The 18,453-nt window shown below is 44.5% G+C and overlaps 1 protein-coding gene across 2 annotated transcripts in view; it reads right to left on the bottom strand.

Annotated features, from left to right (window-relative positions):
- Positions 1–1,409: 1,409 nt before the first annotated feature.
- The window catches only part of CTCF (CCCTC-binding factor), an 80,302-nt gene continuing 63,258 nt past the window's right edge, over positions 1,410–18,453 (bottom strand). For both annotated transcript variants that reach the window (XM_083164790.1, XM_083164791.1), the window contains exons 7-11: positions 16,804–16,964; positions 14,501–14,683; positions 7,446–7,593; positions 3,994–4,176; positions 1,410–3,869 (exon numbers count right to left, since the gene is read on the bottom strand). In XM_083164790.1, the coding sequence (XP_083020916.1) occupies positions 3,685–3,869; positions 3,994–4,176; positions 7,446–7,593; positions 14,501–14,683; positions 16,804–16,964 (860 nt within the window). In that variant the 3' untranslated portion in view covers positions 1,410–3,684. The remainder of the gene's footprint in view (positions 3,870–3,993; positions 4,177–7,445; positions 7,594–14,500; positions 14,684–16,803; positions 16,965–18,453) is intronic.

Here is an 18,453-nt window from a genome sequence, read left to right as displayed (position 1 = left end):
CCCCCGGAAGCCACAGTGTCTGTTATACAGCTTACTACACACTCATATTTATATTCCTAGAGGTGGGAAAAATGCTGCCATGGTGGAGTAGAGGAAAGCTCATTGAGCTCCAAATTGAATGAGCGCTCCTCCTCGACTAATTCGCCGGACTCTGCACCAGAGACTCCAGACCCCATATCGTCGTCAGTATCCACAACAGTGGGTATCACATCACACTCTTGGTCCAAACTGGTCTGTGACCTGGACCTTTTACCTTGGAATTCCTTTTTGGAAACAAAATTTTCCTTCATCCATGTCATTAACTCACTAATTTGAGATACGGTACCAATACTAGCAGCAGCATCCTGTGAACACCCCTGACACATGGACTTTTCACCAGTGAAGACTTTATCACAGCCAATGCAGGTTTTATTAACATGCTTCTTCTTAGCAAGCTTCTTCTTAGTCACCACAGGCACACTACAATTGAACAGATGACAATCACTAAGCTACACAAAACTAAAATAAGCACAAACAGTCCTCTAAGAGGACTTACCTGGGCAGAAATGCAGAAACTTTCTGAGAGGCTTCCTCTGCGTCCATCATTTGATACAAGGTGCTGACAGCACACAGCCCTTGATCTTAGAGCACAAACTCGGGAAGCACATAATATAGGCTACTTCCGCCCCCAGCTGGACGCACGCCGGGCCAGAACGCAGTACTTCCGGCCCGGTGACGGGCATAGTGCGCGTCATCCGAAGAGGATGCGCTGGAACGCACGCCGGGCAGGACTTCCGGCCAGGCGCCGGTATAGTGCGCGTCATCCAAAAGAGGACGCGCTGGAACGCATGCCGCTGGACCGCATCGAACTTCCGCCGGAAGTCACCAGCGTGATCCCTCCGGCGGACACTACTGCTGCAGGGTGCCTGCCAGGCTGCCATGCCATCACCGCGGACGTTGACCCCGGGAACCATAATTAATGCCACAAGGGGATTGTGCATATCAGTCCACGCCACCAGCCAGGACATACTCAAGGGAACCGGCACCGCCATCCCTATGCTGCCCAGGACTGGCAGCATAACGCCTACCAGTAAGTAGAAAAGAAAAATAATAAACCTATACTACCCTGTCTAGCTTTAGGAGACAGGAAAAAGACTGGAGGCATTTGGGAAGGTGCTGGCTAATATACAGGTGGAAGAAGGGGGAGTGTCCTAGGGAAAAACTACCGGTCTGAATAAGAGGGGAGAGAGGGATGAAACCATTGTCGGGCTGCCATGAAGTAAGAAGAAGAAATGTATTTCGCTCACCATTTTTCTTTAATATTACCTATGGTGATAAAGATATGTGCAGACTGCACCTGTATAAAATTATCTCTAATGATTGCTAGAACCATCATAGCAGGATTAGTTATGAAAGGACACCACACACAATCCTACATGAATCATTTATTAGCTGTACAGTAGTACATTTGCATTTCAAAAATCCTCTACTTTTTTGCTTATCACAATATTTTTAACAATTTATGAATGTTGGCCTCATCATATAATGAAAAAAAAATTCACACAGGACAGCAAGAGGGGGAAAAACCCCACATTTTAGGCTATTCAAATATCTAAACTTATAACTCTTGAAAAGCAGTACATAGTGGGAAAATTACAGATAGAAGGAATGGATTGGTCTTTTAAACATGATATAATGTACATACTTTCACAATCTATGTATGAATCCAATGTGAATCTAAAGTTGTTAAATACAAAATAAAAAAAATAAAAAATGGGGAAGAGGTGTGTATAATCATAAAAAAAAAAAAAACACCATCACTGAACTTCTGGTCAAGACAAATACTTTAAAGCTGATGGATCATGAAAATTATTTTTTTTTCTTTAGCTTAGAAACATTTGGGTGACAAAGATCAGCTCATAATTGAAAACAACCATAATTGAAAACAACCATAATTGAAGTCTAATATAGGAGTTTCCTAAATATTTTGATTTTCCCATGTCTGTAATTAAAATTACTTTGACCACTACATCGTTCCACAGTTATTCAAATTTCTTGATAGAAAAAGATTAAAATATATATATAAAAAAAAGTTATTTACAAAGTCATGTTTTGCACAACAAAGCAAGAGCTTGGAAAGAACAAAAATAAAACTTTAAACATGAGATACATAGATATAGATATATCTATCTAGATATAGACAGATATATATATATATCTATATAGATATATATATAGAACAGGGGTAGACCGCACTCACACTTTATCAAAGATAACTTCATGGGGGGTTCAAAAGAGGTTAACATGTGTGACCATGCCCCTCAATTATAGTCCAATCAATCCTCCGCAGAAGTATGGGGGGGGGGAGATTTGAACACTCTCCTTATAAACACGATCGAGTCACTGGTTTTGTGTAAAATCACAATGGCTTAAATTTATTTCAGCATGTCATATCCCATCATGCCCCGACGTTTTGCCATGTGGCTGTTCCTGTCTCCTCCAGGGCTGAGGTGAAAGCCATATGATACGCTGATGATCCATCCTAAAAGCTCCTTGATAAAGGTCCGGGTATGGACCAAAACGTCGGGGCATGATGGGATATGACATGCTGAAATAAATGAAACCATTGTGATTTTACACAAAACCAGTGACTATCGTGTTTATAAGGAAAGTGTTCAAATCCCCCCCACTCCTGCAGAGGAATGATTGGACTTAGATAGATATATCTATACACACACACACACACTAACGGTGGACAACAATGTTCTATTGGGGTGTGGATCATACAGTCTACAGTGTCTAGATTGACCCAAAAAGGTAGACAATGGTAAGGTCGACATGGGAAAAAGAATGACACATGAAGTAAACATGCCCTTTTACTTTTCGTGCGAAAAAATCTGTACACTTAAGTATGTGGCGCTCCAATTGGGAGTATTGCGTATCATCTGATGGCTCGCAGACCACTTTACCGTTACAAAAAGTAGTCGATGGATGGTGAAGTACGAAAGTTAAAAAATGGAAAATATCACGAAAAATGCATGTCAACATTTTTATGTGGTGACCATTACCATGCCAACCTTTTTATTATACCAACCTATTATCCATGTCGCTCTAAATCATGTCGACATAGTCCAGATCCCTTTCTATTGCACTCAGGTGTTAATCTGGAACAATCTAGTAGTTTTGTAAATCATAATGGTCTTACAATAAAAAGTGTAGTTGTTTCATAGAATTCAATGTTCCATAATGCAAATAATACAACACTTTATGGAAAAAGAAATCGGCAGCTTGTTTTCTTTTACATGCCTATTCCTATTTTAAAAATAAATGATTTGCTGAAAAGGAAAACTTTCTGCAGTTTTTAAATTCGGAAAATCACTTGAAATTTCACTGTAAATACATAACAGAATAATTAAGTGAAAGTAGTTAGTCCTCCTTGAATTAAATCTGTATAAATGCAACTAAATCTACATGCAGCTTTATTAGGTCCATAATTTTCCATCTCCAGACATTTAAGAAGTTAACCTTGGTCAGCCAATGTGCTTTGCATCCTTTCTCCCCTGTATGCGTATGGTAAAAACAGTCCTTAAAATTAAGTCAAATAGGGATGGGGGTGGGGAGGGGTTTTAAAACATTTCCCATAAAATAGAAGTCACTTAAACACAGCCCGAGTCCGTACAATTCGAAAACTGAATTAGCCCATCATCACCGGTCCATCATGCTCAGGATCATTTCTGGAGTAAGGTCTCCATTTGGAGCATCCATTGTAGGGGGAGGTGGTGGAGCCTCTACTACCTCCTCTGCTTCCATATCAGACTCTTTCTTTACTTGAACTATGATGTTTTCAATGGCTCCAGTATTTTGATCCTCCACTTGAATGACAGCTGAAGCTGAAGGGTAAATGGATGGGAAGAAATGTTAAAATATACATTGCTGCAGTGAGACTGAATGGGGTTTCAAAGAAAAGGTCTTCATGTGTAAATGAAAAGTGCATAAAGGGTCTTAACAGCTTACTTTGCTTTTGTTGATTTGCTTTTCCAGGTGGTCTTCCCCTGCGTTTCTTAGCAGGAGGCGGAATTGGAGCTAAGGGCTGTTCCGGCTCATGCTCAGCTTCTATCTCAATTGGAAGGTCATCCTCATCCTCTTCATCGTCGTCATCCTCATCATCCTCCTCCAGATCGGGTTCAGCATTGTCCTCTGAAAATTAGAAGTTAATACTGATATTAGGGATTGCTGCCAGACTACATTGCTTTCCTCTTTCCATGTTCAAACTCCACACCTTACAAACGAATAACTCAATTTAAGACATATAAAGAATTTCATAGACGTTAACTATGTAGTAGTATTCATTTTTCACTGTCACAACAGATATTTGGCCTACAGATGGAGCCAGCCTCCCTCTTGCTGGCGAATCGCCAGATTGTCTCCGCTGGCAATCTGCGAGGCGCTCCATCTGACTAAGTTTCCAGGCGGCGGGAACCCTGTCCGTCTCCGCTTCAGGGAGATGGACAGGGTTAAGTGGAAGAGCGGGGAGGCGGTGGGGACCCCGGGTGACCGCCAGCAAGCCGGCAGGGACCCGGGGGAAGCGCCGTCAGAAGGGGACGCGCGCGCATCTCGTGCGCGTCCCCTTTCGCAGATCAGATGGCGGTTGGCGATTCTTCCGCCATCCCCTGCAAAGCTGGGACCAGCTCCATCTGTATTTAAAGATCAGAACCAGGAGCTTTTGGCCTCTATTCTCTGACATTTACCAACTGTTAACAGTTCTTCTACATTTTAAATACATTGTTGATTTGTGAATAGTAGAGTGGAGTCTTTATACAGTATACACACAGTGGTATGCAAATAGGACTAGAATGGAATCTCTAAAACAAAGATAAATTTAAACTGGAAATTAAAAAAAACAAAAAAAGACGCTTTTGGACTCAGACCCATTGATCGCAAACACGTGCTACACTACGTATTTTAAACTAAATTGCGGCACAGCGACTCAGATTTACAAACTAACCTGGGAAAGAAGAAAAACAGTGAAGGAAGACCATAGCAGTATATGGGCAATGCGGATTTGAAACTAGTGTTTACCACCGCATCCAAGAACCGGAATGTACTGTATTGGAGACTGTGGCCGAACCTCCGAGGATTGGTCGCATTTTTACCTTTTCTGCATCTCGCCCACTCTACTGTGCTATTTCCCCAACCCTGCCTTGTCATCCGCTCTCCCCTTTCCCTCCCCTGTCCAATCTACCACCATCTAACCCAGGGCTGGGCAATTGCGGCCCTCCAGATGTTGAGGAACTACACATCCCAGCATGCCTTGCATCAGTTTCAGCATGGCCACATAGCAAAACTAAAGCAAAGCATCCTGGGATGTGTAGTTCTTCAACAACTGGAGGGCCGCAATTGCCCAGCCCTGATCTAACCTGTGTCCTGTACACACAAGACAGGAGCTTTGTACTGAGTGATCTAGTTAAGCACAGATCACTCGCACTGCACCAGCAATGCTACGGTCACTCTCCGTGTTCTGAATAGAGGTAACACTGGTAATACCTAAATTCTGACAGCATGCAGTAAAAATCAAGTTAGGCGATAGAGACGCTCCGTCGTCGCACATACATATGGAGCGAACCGTGCACCACCGTCCCACATACACATGGAGCGATCTGTACTGCATTTTTAAGCCTAGTCATCTCACTTAGAAATGGGGCTGAAATCACCCCGCATGTATGCTGCATAGCAAGCAGCTAGATGCCGCCCGGTCGAACGCTCGTCCTCGAATCCCCTCGGTAACATGCAAGGGGATGTGTACAACACGTCACCTTGCATGCAGCCAGTAGGAGAAATCATTTCACGGTCGCTGAGCATCGAATGATTTCTCCTGCCATCGCAAATAAAAGTCAGTCTGAACTGACTTATTTATGAGCGTTAGGACAAAGACAGGGCGAGTGCGGTATGATTCACCGACAGTCGGGATCACGACAGTCATTATCCAGACGTCGGGATCCTGACTGCCTGGTCTCAGACAGCGTGGCCAGCGCAACAAAGACCCTTGAAGGCTCGCTGCGCTCGCCACGCTGCGGGCACGGTGGCGATTCTATTCTCCCTCTATGGGGGTCGTGGACCCCCACGAGGGAAAATAGCTGACGGCCGTCGGGAACCAGGCCGTCAGTGTTTTAACAGTAGGGATCCCGACATCGGGTTAATGACTGTCGGGAACCCGACTGTCGGGACCCCGTCCGGCAGCCGACAGGGCAGGAGGGGTCCCCGGGACCAACATATTTTTTCACTGAGACCATTGACAACTATTAGTACTGAAGAGACTCAACATGGCAGTCAGAAAATGCCACCATTCCAACAAATTAACTGCTACAATCACCTTTAAATGCTGATAAGGTGAAGTGGAAGAGTAATTGCAGCACAACTGAGAAGCAGTAGGTCACACATAAAAAAGAAACCAAAATTATGAAATGCATATTTAGTCTGTCCTGTTGGGGGACTCCATAAATGGCTTCAGGAAGCAAATGTTCGCAATGCTAGTAAAAGTTAAATAAGCATGCAATGACCTATAGCAGAGGTAGGCTACTCTATTCCTGGAGAGCTATGAACCGTTAACATTTTCCAGGTCTTCTTACAGAATCACAAGTGAATTCGCTCCATCTGTGGATCTTTTTATGTGTGTCAGTAAGTACACTACACCTATGGACCAGGTTAATTGGTCTGCAAACGTAAACCGTTGGCAGCTGTCAAAAGGTGGAGATGACTAGCCTGGACCTGAAGCAGTGTGTGCTTCTGTTCTTGTGGCTAAAGTTTGAGGAAGGCCCTTATTCAGTCTCCTATGCACAGAGCAGGAACTTTTTTCTAGTTTGCAGTCTTAGATTATTGTTGGTACTTGTGTACTATCACGGCGCCCATCGCATCGCAGACCATATTGCATGCAATGCGACATCGGCCGATGTTGTACAATGGCATAGTGGGGGTATGAAAAGGTCGTAGGACGCGTACCGCCGCCGCTCGCCACGCTTCGGGTTCACGTTTATACTTGGGGGGTGCATTTAAGCATTGTAAGCACCCATTAGGGTGCTTAAAAGCACCCATTAGGGTGCTTATACAATTTAATATCGTATATGCGTTAAAATCGCATCGCATGCCATCGGGTGTATGGCATGCGATTAAAAAATTGGCCGACTAATTATCGGGGCGCCGTGCTAGTACACAAGTACCTTATTTTTTCCTCCAAATGTGCAGAGTACTGACCGCAACTCCATCGAACTGAGCAGTGACTGTGAACCATGATATTTCTTGTACCACTGCCTAACCTCACAGAAGAATTATACAGCTAGAAATTAAGTGACAAAGAAACATACATGTGGCCTTTTAGTAGTGAACAACAAATGCAGTCTACTCATGGCGCCAAGTCAGTTATCTACTACAACTACTGAACACACACATTTGCTCTGCATTGGTGTTCTTACCACTATCAGTTGATCCTTCTTTTTTAGAACGCATCTTTCTTTTACGTCCACGCTTCCCTTTTTTGTGTACTGGTTCTCCATCTCCTCCATTTTCACCATCCGTACCATCAGGGCCGGTGCAGTTATCAGCATGTCTAGACATTGTATTCTATGGTGACAAATGGTTATATAGATTACTCTTACTTCCTACATAAAAGAGGTACAAATGATAAAAAAAACAAAAAATAATTTTAAAGATTTGCCCAGTTAAGTAAAATACCCACAAGTACATTTATCACACGAAAACCTTAAAAACACTTTTATTCCACTATGAAATTCAAAGAAAAGGGGTAATTTTGGTCTTACCTGTAAAATACCCACAAGTACATTTATCACACGAAAACCTTAAAAACACTTTTATTCCACTATGAAATTCAAAGAAAAGGGGTAATTTTGGTCTTACCTGTAAAATACCCACAAGTACATTTATCACACGAAAACCTTAAAAACACTTTTATTCCACTATGAAATTGAAAGAAAAGGGGGATTTTTGGTCTTACCTGTAAAAAAATTTTTTCCTGAAGCCATGGCTGATGCTGAGACTATGGGTATGATGGGTTCAGGAAGGACATGGGCACCAAGAAGTTATCTTCTTTAGAGAAGTGCAGCCCATGGGAACTCCTTCATACCCTCCCCTGCCCTCAGAAGATATTTTAACAAGCCAAGAGTAACATGAGGAAGACAGAAGAGAAACACACACTCAGCACAAGCATCACATTCGCTAACAGTGTTCCTAGGAAACCTTGTCCCGAGAAGGTGTGTTAGGGTGAGCACCCAGCATCTACCATGGCCTTTTTTCCTTTCAGGCTATGTGTGCCGGCACAATCATCTCCCCAGTTGACATGAATCCTAACACCACCTTCAGCAGGAAATCCAACCTAGTGCATAACACCGCCCTGTCATCAGAGAACACCAGAAACGGTGAACAATGAGACAAGACCCCTAAGTCAAATACCCTGCAGAATGATGCAATGGCTGTCGGGAAAAAGGTTTTCCATACGGCTCAAAAGGAGCCCCCTGTAGTTGGCGCAGTACCAGGGCTGCACCGGAGGAAGAACTCAGATCATGCCTTCTCGGTCTCATCTTATGACACTACCCCCCCCCCCCCAAGTAACCGTTGATGCCCAACAAGAGATAGAATGAAATTATATATATATCTATCTTATGTTCGCAATAATTATGCATAGTCCATTTCAAGATGAATGGTCTTTATTATTGCAAGAAAAAACATGACGATCTTTTTCACTAAGACTTCATCAAAGAAGAGGGGAACTTCTAAATTCATAATAAATTCCAAATGTTATAAAACATTAATTTGTTGGTGTATTGTATCACATACCCAATCGGAATATTATATGAGAAGCTGGTCCTAGCGAGAATCTTTGCTGATCATTGTAGTTTTTTAGTCAACATTATAAAAACACATCTAAAATAGTAATAATAAAAATTAGTCTATAATAAAGGAGGAGGGAGGAGCTAGCAAAAAGGTCTGATGGAGATTTTAATTCTGCTAATATGGTATTTTGGATATAATCGACCAGTTTGGGGTAGTTCTGGTTGTTATAATGAAAGTGAACTTCTGAGGTATTTTATCAATCCGTGCAAAATAGAATTAATGTACAAGAACAGAACAGTATGCTTTTGTTAGGTCTTACTGCAAACTTAGCAGATATGTCCATTTTGTATGAAATGGTGTCCATTGTATAGTGCTCTTTATGTAGATAGCCTATGGCATTTTGATATTTGGACTTTCTAAAAAATTTAAGTCTGATTCAATAATATTATCCCATACTTAATTACAGACATCAATTTTTAATCTATTTTAGACCTAATTTCCTGAATAATTTATATGATGCATGTAGTAAAACCTGCGGTCCATTAAACATGGTATAATTGTATCTAAATTTGGCTTTAAACGATACATCATATGTTCTGTTAACTTATATTATTTCAATGGTACATAAAAAATAAGCATTTATATGAATGCAAACTGCAAAACCTGCATTCTATTACAATTGTATGAAAGTGTGGTTTAGATGATGCATCTTGCAATAATAAAAAGACTATTCATCTCGAAATGGACTGTGCATAATAATTGCGAACATAATCAACATTGAATACAAGGAAATTAACTCTAGAAGGTATCTGAGTTTATTATAATATAAATTGGAAGGTACATTGTATGTATTAGGTAGCGCACCCCAATCGTTCCCTTTTTTTGTTGTATTTGTATACTGTTCCTCACTAACAGGTGGTGCTGCACAATATTAAGCACAATTCAGATATATATATATACATACACACACACACACACACACCCTACTGGCGGCCCGGCACTCTCCTTGATGTTCAATGCGCCCCGGTGCTCTCCCTGGATGTAATGGATAGCTGAGCAAGAATGGGTGTCACTCACCTATTTAGGTAAGACGTTTTGTTTTTGCACATTGATTCACTTGAGCACCTTGACAAAGGGGTTTCTGCACCCTGAAACGTTTGTTGTTTTCTCACAATATAAAGCCTTTGAAAGTTTCCCCGGAGTGCCGCCCATTCTTGCTCAGAATATGAATGAAAATAAATAAATATACATACACACACACATATACAGACAGACACACACACACATATATACACAGCCGTGGCATTGTCCGATTGGATCCTTACAGCGCGATCCTTACAGTCCCAGCAGTAGAAGGTCCGCATTGAGTAAAGGCGGACGAATCGCCCGACGCTCCAGGATGTTTATCGGGAGCTTCGCCTCTTGTGGAGACCAACGACCTTGGAAATTATGTTCCATCACCACAGCACCCCAACCCCTGAGGCTGGCGTCCGTGGTGACTATGGTCCATTCCCAGACCCCAAAATGGCGTCCTTCCAATAGATTTGGTGTATGGAGCCACCATTGCAGAGAAAGACTGCATGGGGTCAGGATAATCCGCCTGTGCATGTGTGCATATGAACCGGACCACTGTTTGAGCAGATCTAGTTTGAAAGTCCGGGAATGAAAATGGCCGGAGGGAAGTGCCTCGAAGGAGGTGACCATTTTGCCTAACAAGCGGGTGCGCAGATGTACTGACACTCTGTAAGGACTGAGAACCTGTTTGGTCAATTCCTGAAGAGAGAGAATCTTGTCCAACGGAAGGAAGATTTTCTGTAAGGATGTGTCCATAATAAGACCCAAGAAGAGTGTCAGTTGGGACTTTTTGTAATTCAGAACCCACCCATGTTGTAGTAATACTTGACAACAAACATGAATGCTCTGAAGTAGCACCTCCTTGGACGGGGCCTTAATTAAAAGATTGTCAAAGTAAGGGACAACATTCACCCCCTTTGTGTGTAGTAAGGATACCATCACCGCCATGATTTTTGTGAAGAGGAATGGAGCGGATGAAAGGCCAAAGGGCATTGCCCGAAACGAAGTGTTCTTCCTTGATTGCAAAGCGAAGGAACTGTTGGTGATACTCATGTATTGGGACATGTAAATAGGCATCTTTTATGTCCAGAGGCACCAAAAATGCCATTGGTTCCAGACCGGCCACTACTGATCTTAGCGATTCCATCTTGAACTTGTGGTAGGCTATGTACCTGTTCAAGGTTTTTAAATTCAAAATTGGGCGAACTGTCCAGTCTGGCTTCGGTACCAGAAAGAGGCGAATAAAAGCCTTCTGTGCAGTTGGCTGCCGGGACCGGTAGTGCCGGCAAAAGTTTTTGAATGGCCTGTATCAGCAGTAAGCGGTCCTTTTCGACATGAGGGAGACCCGTTGGGAAAAATTGAAGGGGAGGTCTGCAAGCAAATTCCAGCTTGTAACCCTCCGCCACAATTGAGAGAACCTATTTGTCTGTACAGGACATAATCCAGTGTTGTTGAAAATCCCGTAACCGTCCTCCCACTCTGGGATCCCCCAGATAAGATGGCAGACAGTCATGCTGCGGGTTTTTCTGGTTTAGTGTGAGGACGGCGGGCTCCTGCGGTTGAGGTAGTTGCCGCGCCTCCGAACCCTCAGGAAGGGGCAAAGAAGCCTCTAGGTTTCCCTCTAAATTTTGGTGCTCCACGAAAGGAACGGAAAGAGGGGCCTTGGTAAGGCTTTTTTGGAGGTGGAGCCGAGGTGGGAGTGTAAAACCTCCCTGTCCCTGCTGGAAGCAGCTAGTTCTGCTGTGAAATCTTACAGCACCTTAGACTGTCACACACACAAGAACAGGTAGCAGTGAGGGAGAGAAAGAAGTAATAGGGGGAGAGAAGCCTGCCTTCCCCGAATTAAGCCTACAACAAAAGATATCACTCCAAAGGGGATCCCAGTCACTCACCCAGGGCAGTGAACCGGCTGTTCAGGAGTTCCGTTGAGGCGCATCAGCAGGAGAGGCAGCGTGGGCTGTAAAATGGCACCTCAGTGCAGGAGAAGGGAGAAACTCCGCCCCCTTCCGTCGATCCACTTAGCGCGCGCTGTGAACAGCGGCGTTGCGTGACATCTGTCCTCCACGCTGGACCAGCGCGGACTCTGGTCCAGCCGTCACCCCTGGATTAGCCCCTGTACCTCCGGCGGGTGACGTGGCCACGGACCCATAACGCTGGCCGCGGGCGGCTGCAGTGGGTCCCCAGCACTGATGCACTGGTGGCCTGGGTCAGACGCGTGCGCCGCAGGCAGTGTCACTCTGACCCCACCGGAGGACATCCCACAGAGCAGGCAGCCAGCATGGTCCCCTGGCTACCTGAACACACTTCAAGCTAAAATAAAAACTATTTAGAACCCCTTTATGAGGAGCCCTAGCCCAGGGATCTGACTCCTCCGGGCACTTAACCAAGACTGAGGTCTGAGGGGAGGATAAAGGGGGAGGAGCCATGCCACACTTTCTTAAAGTGCAGACTCCTCCAATGCACCACTCTATCCCCAGCGTAGTGACTTAAGTGTCCCCTTGGATGAAGGAGAAATAACCAACGTAGCAGGCTGCTGCAGGAGCCAGATGGAGCCCCCTCTCAGCCAGCTTGCCATGGAGCTGGCGGATGACAGGGACATGAGAGCGTGTCACTCGCACATCCCAATCAGCAGGGAGTGGGGACAGGGTGATTGTCTGTCTCCCTGAAGTGGAGATGGGCATGCAAAGCGGGCAGTGAGAGAGGACAGCGATGGCTTCGTCGGGAGCAGCTCTAAAGAGAGCAGCACCATCTGTATGTTCTGAAAAATAACAAACAACCTATACTTCTCTCACATCACAAATGCCAGGTCGCAACTGGCATTTGGACACCGGTCCGTCCCGGCATTTACAATGCAAGGTCCGTCACAGTGACTCGGTAATGAGATGACGTTACCGGGATTAATCCTTCTTTTAACCTGGGTCAGAATGCCGGGTTGCTGGACCCAGGTATTTTCAGTAGGACCTCTCACACCGCACATCGATCCAGCAACAACCCGAGATCGACCCATGTTATTTACGCAATGTGAAAAGGGGTACTAGAGGCTCTTTGTAACAAGCAAGGGCCAGCAGTCTAAACAGTATGTCTATTCACTAAGCTATAGTGTTATCACAGAATATTTAACAGACTGTCAGAACTGCAAGTTAATGAAGCTAGCAATACACTTTAGGCAGGAAGCATACAGTGAAATACATAAAACAGGAGCAGAACCAAGTACAAAGACTTCTACAGTAGGAGGCACTTTATACCAGACACCAACACAGACAAGTGAGGTGTGGCAGTGGGAGGCCGATACAGTTTCTTCAGTCTGCTGTGCAGGCAGGCAGTATATGCAGCAAGATTGCCTCTGAAGTCAGGAGGGAGGGAGGGAGAGGTCACTCCCAGGAGGGAAACGAAGGACAGGACATCGGAGTGCAGATGGAGGTGGGGCCACAGAGCTCAGTGCTGTCTCCCTCCTGGGAGCTATAGGGCTACCGCCATTATGGCAGTTTTAGCGGTATAAAAAACCCTGTTAGAGAACTAAACCTTGCTAAAAGGCTGCCAATTACACAGGTTAGCCAGAGGTGTGAGCTGCGATTACCAGGTCTCCGCAAATGGAGGCCTGTTTACCGGCTTCTTCCAAGTGCCAGGAGGTGGTTAGAGCGGCGACAGGTCCATCCACCAGTGTCGGAGCTGTCAGCAGCAGCAATGCAAGGCAACAGCTATAAAAAGTGAAAAAAGTAGTAAAACTTAAAAAAAAAAAAATAGTGCTGAAACAAGCCCTCTCCTTAAAAAAAGGTGCCCTGTTACACAAGGTCGTGAGGACATGGGAGGATATGAGAGAGGAGCCACAGGCTGCACTTCACTAAAGTAGTTGGTGTCCAGGTCCTTCCAGAACCCATCACACCCATAGTACCAGCATCCACCATAGGCTGAAAGGAAAAACCGTTAAACAAAACAATGAAAACAAAAAAACAGTCAAGTGCAGGCTAGACTTGGTGCATATTATCGGTTTCACCTAGACTCATCACTAACAATGGAATATGCAAAAGTACGTCTCTAGTATAAGAATTTTTCTCAGAAGCACCCAAATAGAAGTGAACATTATATGGGGGGGTGTGGGGGGGGGGGGGGGTGGGGTGTGGTGTGTAATTCATTGTTGCCAATCCATGACAAAATGGGGAAATAGTGACAATTTTTGTAAAAGTATAGGTGGAATTAGAATTCCACCTATTCAATGTTTTTAAAAAATTCCAATATGCAGAATTAATCGGAAAATTGGATACCGGAAATTTATATCTTCTTACACAGAAACTGCAGCTAATTCAAAAATGTACTGCCAGTTTCAGCGAAAGCAATTCTGGTTTATGAAAAGAGACTAATCCGCAGACACAAATCACGGCCATCGTTTGGGCAAAAAAACTGCCAGGATTTTTAGAAATATTATTTCTAAAAATCAGATATAACAGGAAACATTGAATACCCCCCCTATGACTGCCATGATATTTTTGTTCTACAGGTCAGTATTTAAAGAAAAAAACAAAAACACACAATCTAACATAGCGTATTACAAATAAGCACCCTCTCCTGGTGATGATCTATACAAGCCATAGCCACAAGTCCAACTCACCCTTCGTGTGAACGTTTTCCCACACTTGGAACAAACAAACGCTGCAGGAACAAAACTAGGATCATGGTATCTTTTGAAGTGCATATCCAGGAGTTGTTTCTGGCGAAAGGTTTTATCACAATGACTGCAGGCATAGGGTTTCTCGCCAGTATGGGTTCTTTTGTGCATAATCATGTGACGCTCCTGAATAAGAGAAGAGAGAAACTAAGACTATAGTAATTTCTCTTTTAATGGAAGGACACAGCTTTATAGCATTTACTTAAGGGGTGAGCCAAAGATTCCCCATTTGTACAAAGCACATCCACTACAGACACTAATAAAAATCTGATGTTTTAGGGACATTTGTTTATTTTTAAAAATGGCAAATTGTTTAAATAATTTTAATTTCTTTTTTAATAACTTTTTTTTTCAGTTTTCTAGTACAGTAGTTATCAAACTATTTTGCTCTGGGACCGCTTAAGACAATAAAAAACAAGAAAAGAGCAATTTACCACAGAATGGCCATCACATGTGGTCAGCAGATCACACATGCAAAGTAGAATTGCAGAGGCACAAAAACAAGTTAAGTGACCGCTAATGTGATGGGGAGCTAGTGTTTACCAAATGAGTTTTCCCATTTCCCCCCTCCACACCCAAACACCATAAATTCTGGTCTTTGCTTCCCTCATATACTTCACTGCTGCTGAATAGTGGGAACCACCCTTTCTAGTGCCCGTGGACATCCATCCACCCCCCCACTGGCCATTTTGTCTAAGTGTCCTACAACTCAGAAGTCCCAGGACGTAAGAGACCACCCTGACAGTTGTGTGCCCCTGTGAATATTGACATTTAGATAAGGAATTCCAGAGCACAACTCGTTGGTGGCAGCTGTCGATGACTCCTTGGATCTCTATACCAGTGAATGTCAGTAACATGGAGTTGGAACCCCATGATGAGGATTTTCAGCAGGCATTTTGGGGACATGACCCACAGTATGAGAACAATGGTTTTAGTATCTAATCGGTTGCATATGACAATCATTGGGTATAGATCATGCGGTGCGGCCGACCGTTTTTTTATTTTTAACTGTAATGTCAAAACAGTCAAACACTAAAATGTAGCGCTGTGCTTGCAATGCTTCGGGAACAGTGCCTCGATACGCTTGGCACACTACTTTATTCTCCCACGACGCCCTAGTGCAGTGGTGGCCAACCTGTGGCTCTTGAGCCTCATGCGGCTCTCCCCCTTGTAAAGTGTGGCTCCTGCTCCCACAGCTGCCTGCCGCCCACCGTCTGTCCCAGTCCCCTCTGCCGCTGGTTCCCTGAATCCCTTCTGAGGGGAGGAGAGCGCGCATCGCGCATCTCTCCTACCCCTTACTGTGCATCCTTGTGACTGGGCCGTCCGCCAATCAGAGCTCGTGGGCCAGCGAGCTTTGATTGGTGGGGGCCCAGTCACAGGGAAGTGAGGGGGAAGGAGACGCGCGGTGTGCTGTGCTCTCCTCCCATCGGTGACATGACAGGAGGACTGCAGGGGGGCACCAGACTGTCCCTCTCCCCGCCTGGCAGCAGCAACAACAACAGTGAGTGCTGCTGCTGGGAAATATGCACTGTGGGGGCATTGCAGTTTGTGGCACTGTGGGGGCATAGCAGTTTGTGGCACTGTGGGGGCATACACGGCACAGTGTGGTGCATACCTGGCACCGTGGGGGGCATATGTGTATCTGGCACTGCACTATTGGAGGCATATTTGTATCACACCCACCTAAGGGGTCAAAATAGACTACGCCCCTTTTTTGGGCGCATGCGCCTTCGGCGCACGCATGATGTCGGCTCTTTAGCTTGACTACCGATATTTTTCGGCTCTTTACCTCTGACCGGTTGGCCACCCCTGCCCTAGTGGATGGTAGGGCATGAAATACCGTCTGGCAGCACATGTCGTGTCGACATGGAGACCAAAACGTAGAACCGCGTCCGCTCGGCATACTATTTTATTCTCCCACCACGTCCTAGTGGACGGTAGGGCATGAAATACTGCCTGTTGGCACATTTTTGCTCAAAAAACAGTAAGAAGGAAAAAAAAACCATGCCGTCCTAATGACCCAGTTGACCTAATGACCCAGTCGACCTTAAGGCAGGTTGACCATCATGCTGGTGACACAATGACCGTATGCCCAATCATTTGCATACAACACAAATACAACAATCAGTTATTCTAGCTGGAAGGAAAATCAGAGAATGTCAAATCCCTTTTTCCCCAGTGATTGCTATCGGCAGAACAAACATATACAAGTTAAAGGTTTAATACAAAAGGCTAGTGGACCATACCTGTCTGCAAGCATATTCACACTGGTCACACTTGAATCTCTTTTCATTTTTGTGAGACTTCTGGTGCTGAATCAGGGCATAACGCTCATGGAAGACAGTCTCACAATAGCGGCACTTCTTGCCTTGTTCAATGTAGGAATGTTGCTTTCTTAGATGAACACCTTTATGATAATGGAACCAAAACACATTAATGACATTGTAACATTACTTAATATGGTGTATAAAAAAAGCTAAAAATAAACCTGAAAATAAAGCAAGAGTTACTAAACATTTCCAATATGGTATCACTCAGCAGCCACGAGCAGGTTAAAATGCAAAGAACGAATTTTAAAAACAGAACAGGCTTTATAATTGCTCCCATACACTGCGATTTTGGTCCGATTTCAATGGATAGGGCGGAGAAATAAGGTTAAATTGGCCCAAAATGCAGGTGTATGACATCACATACGATCCATGGTCCCATTTCTTTCTCCTGTTTTTCACACTACCGTGCTCTCTCCCCCCACTCCGTCACCTATTTCCTTACCACCTTTCTCTCCTCTTTCACTATCCCCTGCTCCCTCTCTTTAGCTGACCATACTAAAGTCGCCCACGACCCCCCCTTGAGCCAAACGGGAACTATATGCCTGCCTGGCTTGGCTGCAATATGACAGATATCTCCCAATGAATTTTGTACTCCCACTACCCCACCGGTGACACAGGAGTTTACAGTGGGGAGTAGAAGGGCGACTACCAGAAGCATGGGCATGTTAAAATTTTAATCAGTTAAGGGTCAGCTGTGGAATCGGAGAAAAGGATTTCATATTAAGTAAAAAAATCCTGTTTTCTCCTTCATCCACTAGGTGACACTGGAGTTTACTGTAGGGGAGTCACAGAACTCGGATCACAGAGAGGACAGCGCTGAGATCCCCGTAAAACCAAGCAGCCAAACTGCAATGGAGAAGCCGTAACATTTTGCAGAAGTCTTCTAGCCCCAACCAAGTGGCAGCACGACAAAGCTGCAGAATGGAAACCTCATGGGCAGCTGCTCACCGAGGTCTTAAAGAGTGTGTGGAATGTGCAAAATAGGAGGCAGAAGCCGCAACAAAGGCTTGCCAGATAGTAATGCGTATCCACCTGGCCAGAGTTTGCTTGGATGTTAGCCAACCAAGTCTTTCTGAGCTGTACAAAAAACAAACAAGGCTAAGTCAGAAACAGGCCTGGCCAAGGCCAATAATAATAAAAGATTGTAGGACAGAACAGATCCAAATCCCACGGAGCTGTGGGAGTCCTGAAAAGGAGGTTGAAATCCCAACAACCCCTGGGAAAAAAAAAAAAGTTTGCACCTGCGGTAATAATGCAAAAGGAGATGGAAAGAGTGGACACTTACATCAGGTCTCCTCCAGTCTTTGAAGGTAAGTCCTACTTCTATGAAAAGGAGAAGTTGTGACATCTTGGAGAAACTCTGACCTTCACACCAGGCTTTCCATATTCGATAGTAATGTGCAGATGTCACCTTAAGTCCGGATAGACTAAAGGGCCTTGAGAAAGTAGGTCGTCCTGAAGAGGTAGAGACCATGGCTCGTCTATTAGTAGAGACATTAAATTGGTGTACAGCACTGTGACTTGTTCCCTCTGTATGCGCTGCAGTACGCAAGGCAAAAGTGGGAA

The sequence above is a fragment of the Crinia signifera genome, chromosome 11 (assembly GCF_055691185.1).
Source record: "Crinia signifera chromosome 11, ASM5569118v1, whole genome shotgun sequence".
NCBI lineage: Eukaryota > Metazoa > Chordata > Amphibia > Anura > Myobatrachidae > Crinia > Crinia signifera.
Note: the sequence above shows the minus strand (reverse complement) of the source record. Positions and strands in the feature narration are given on the sequence as shown.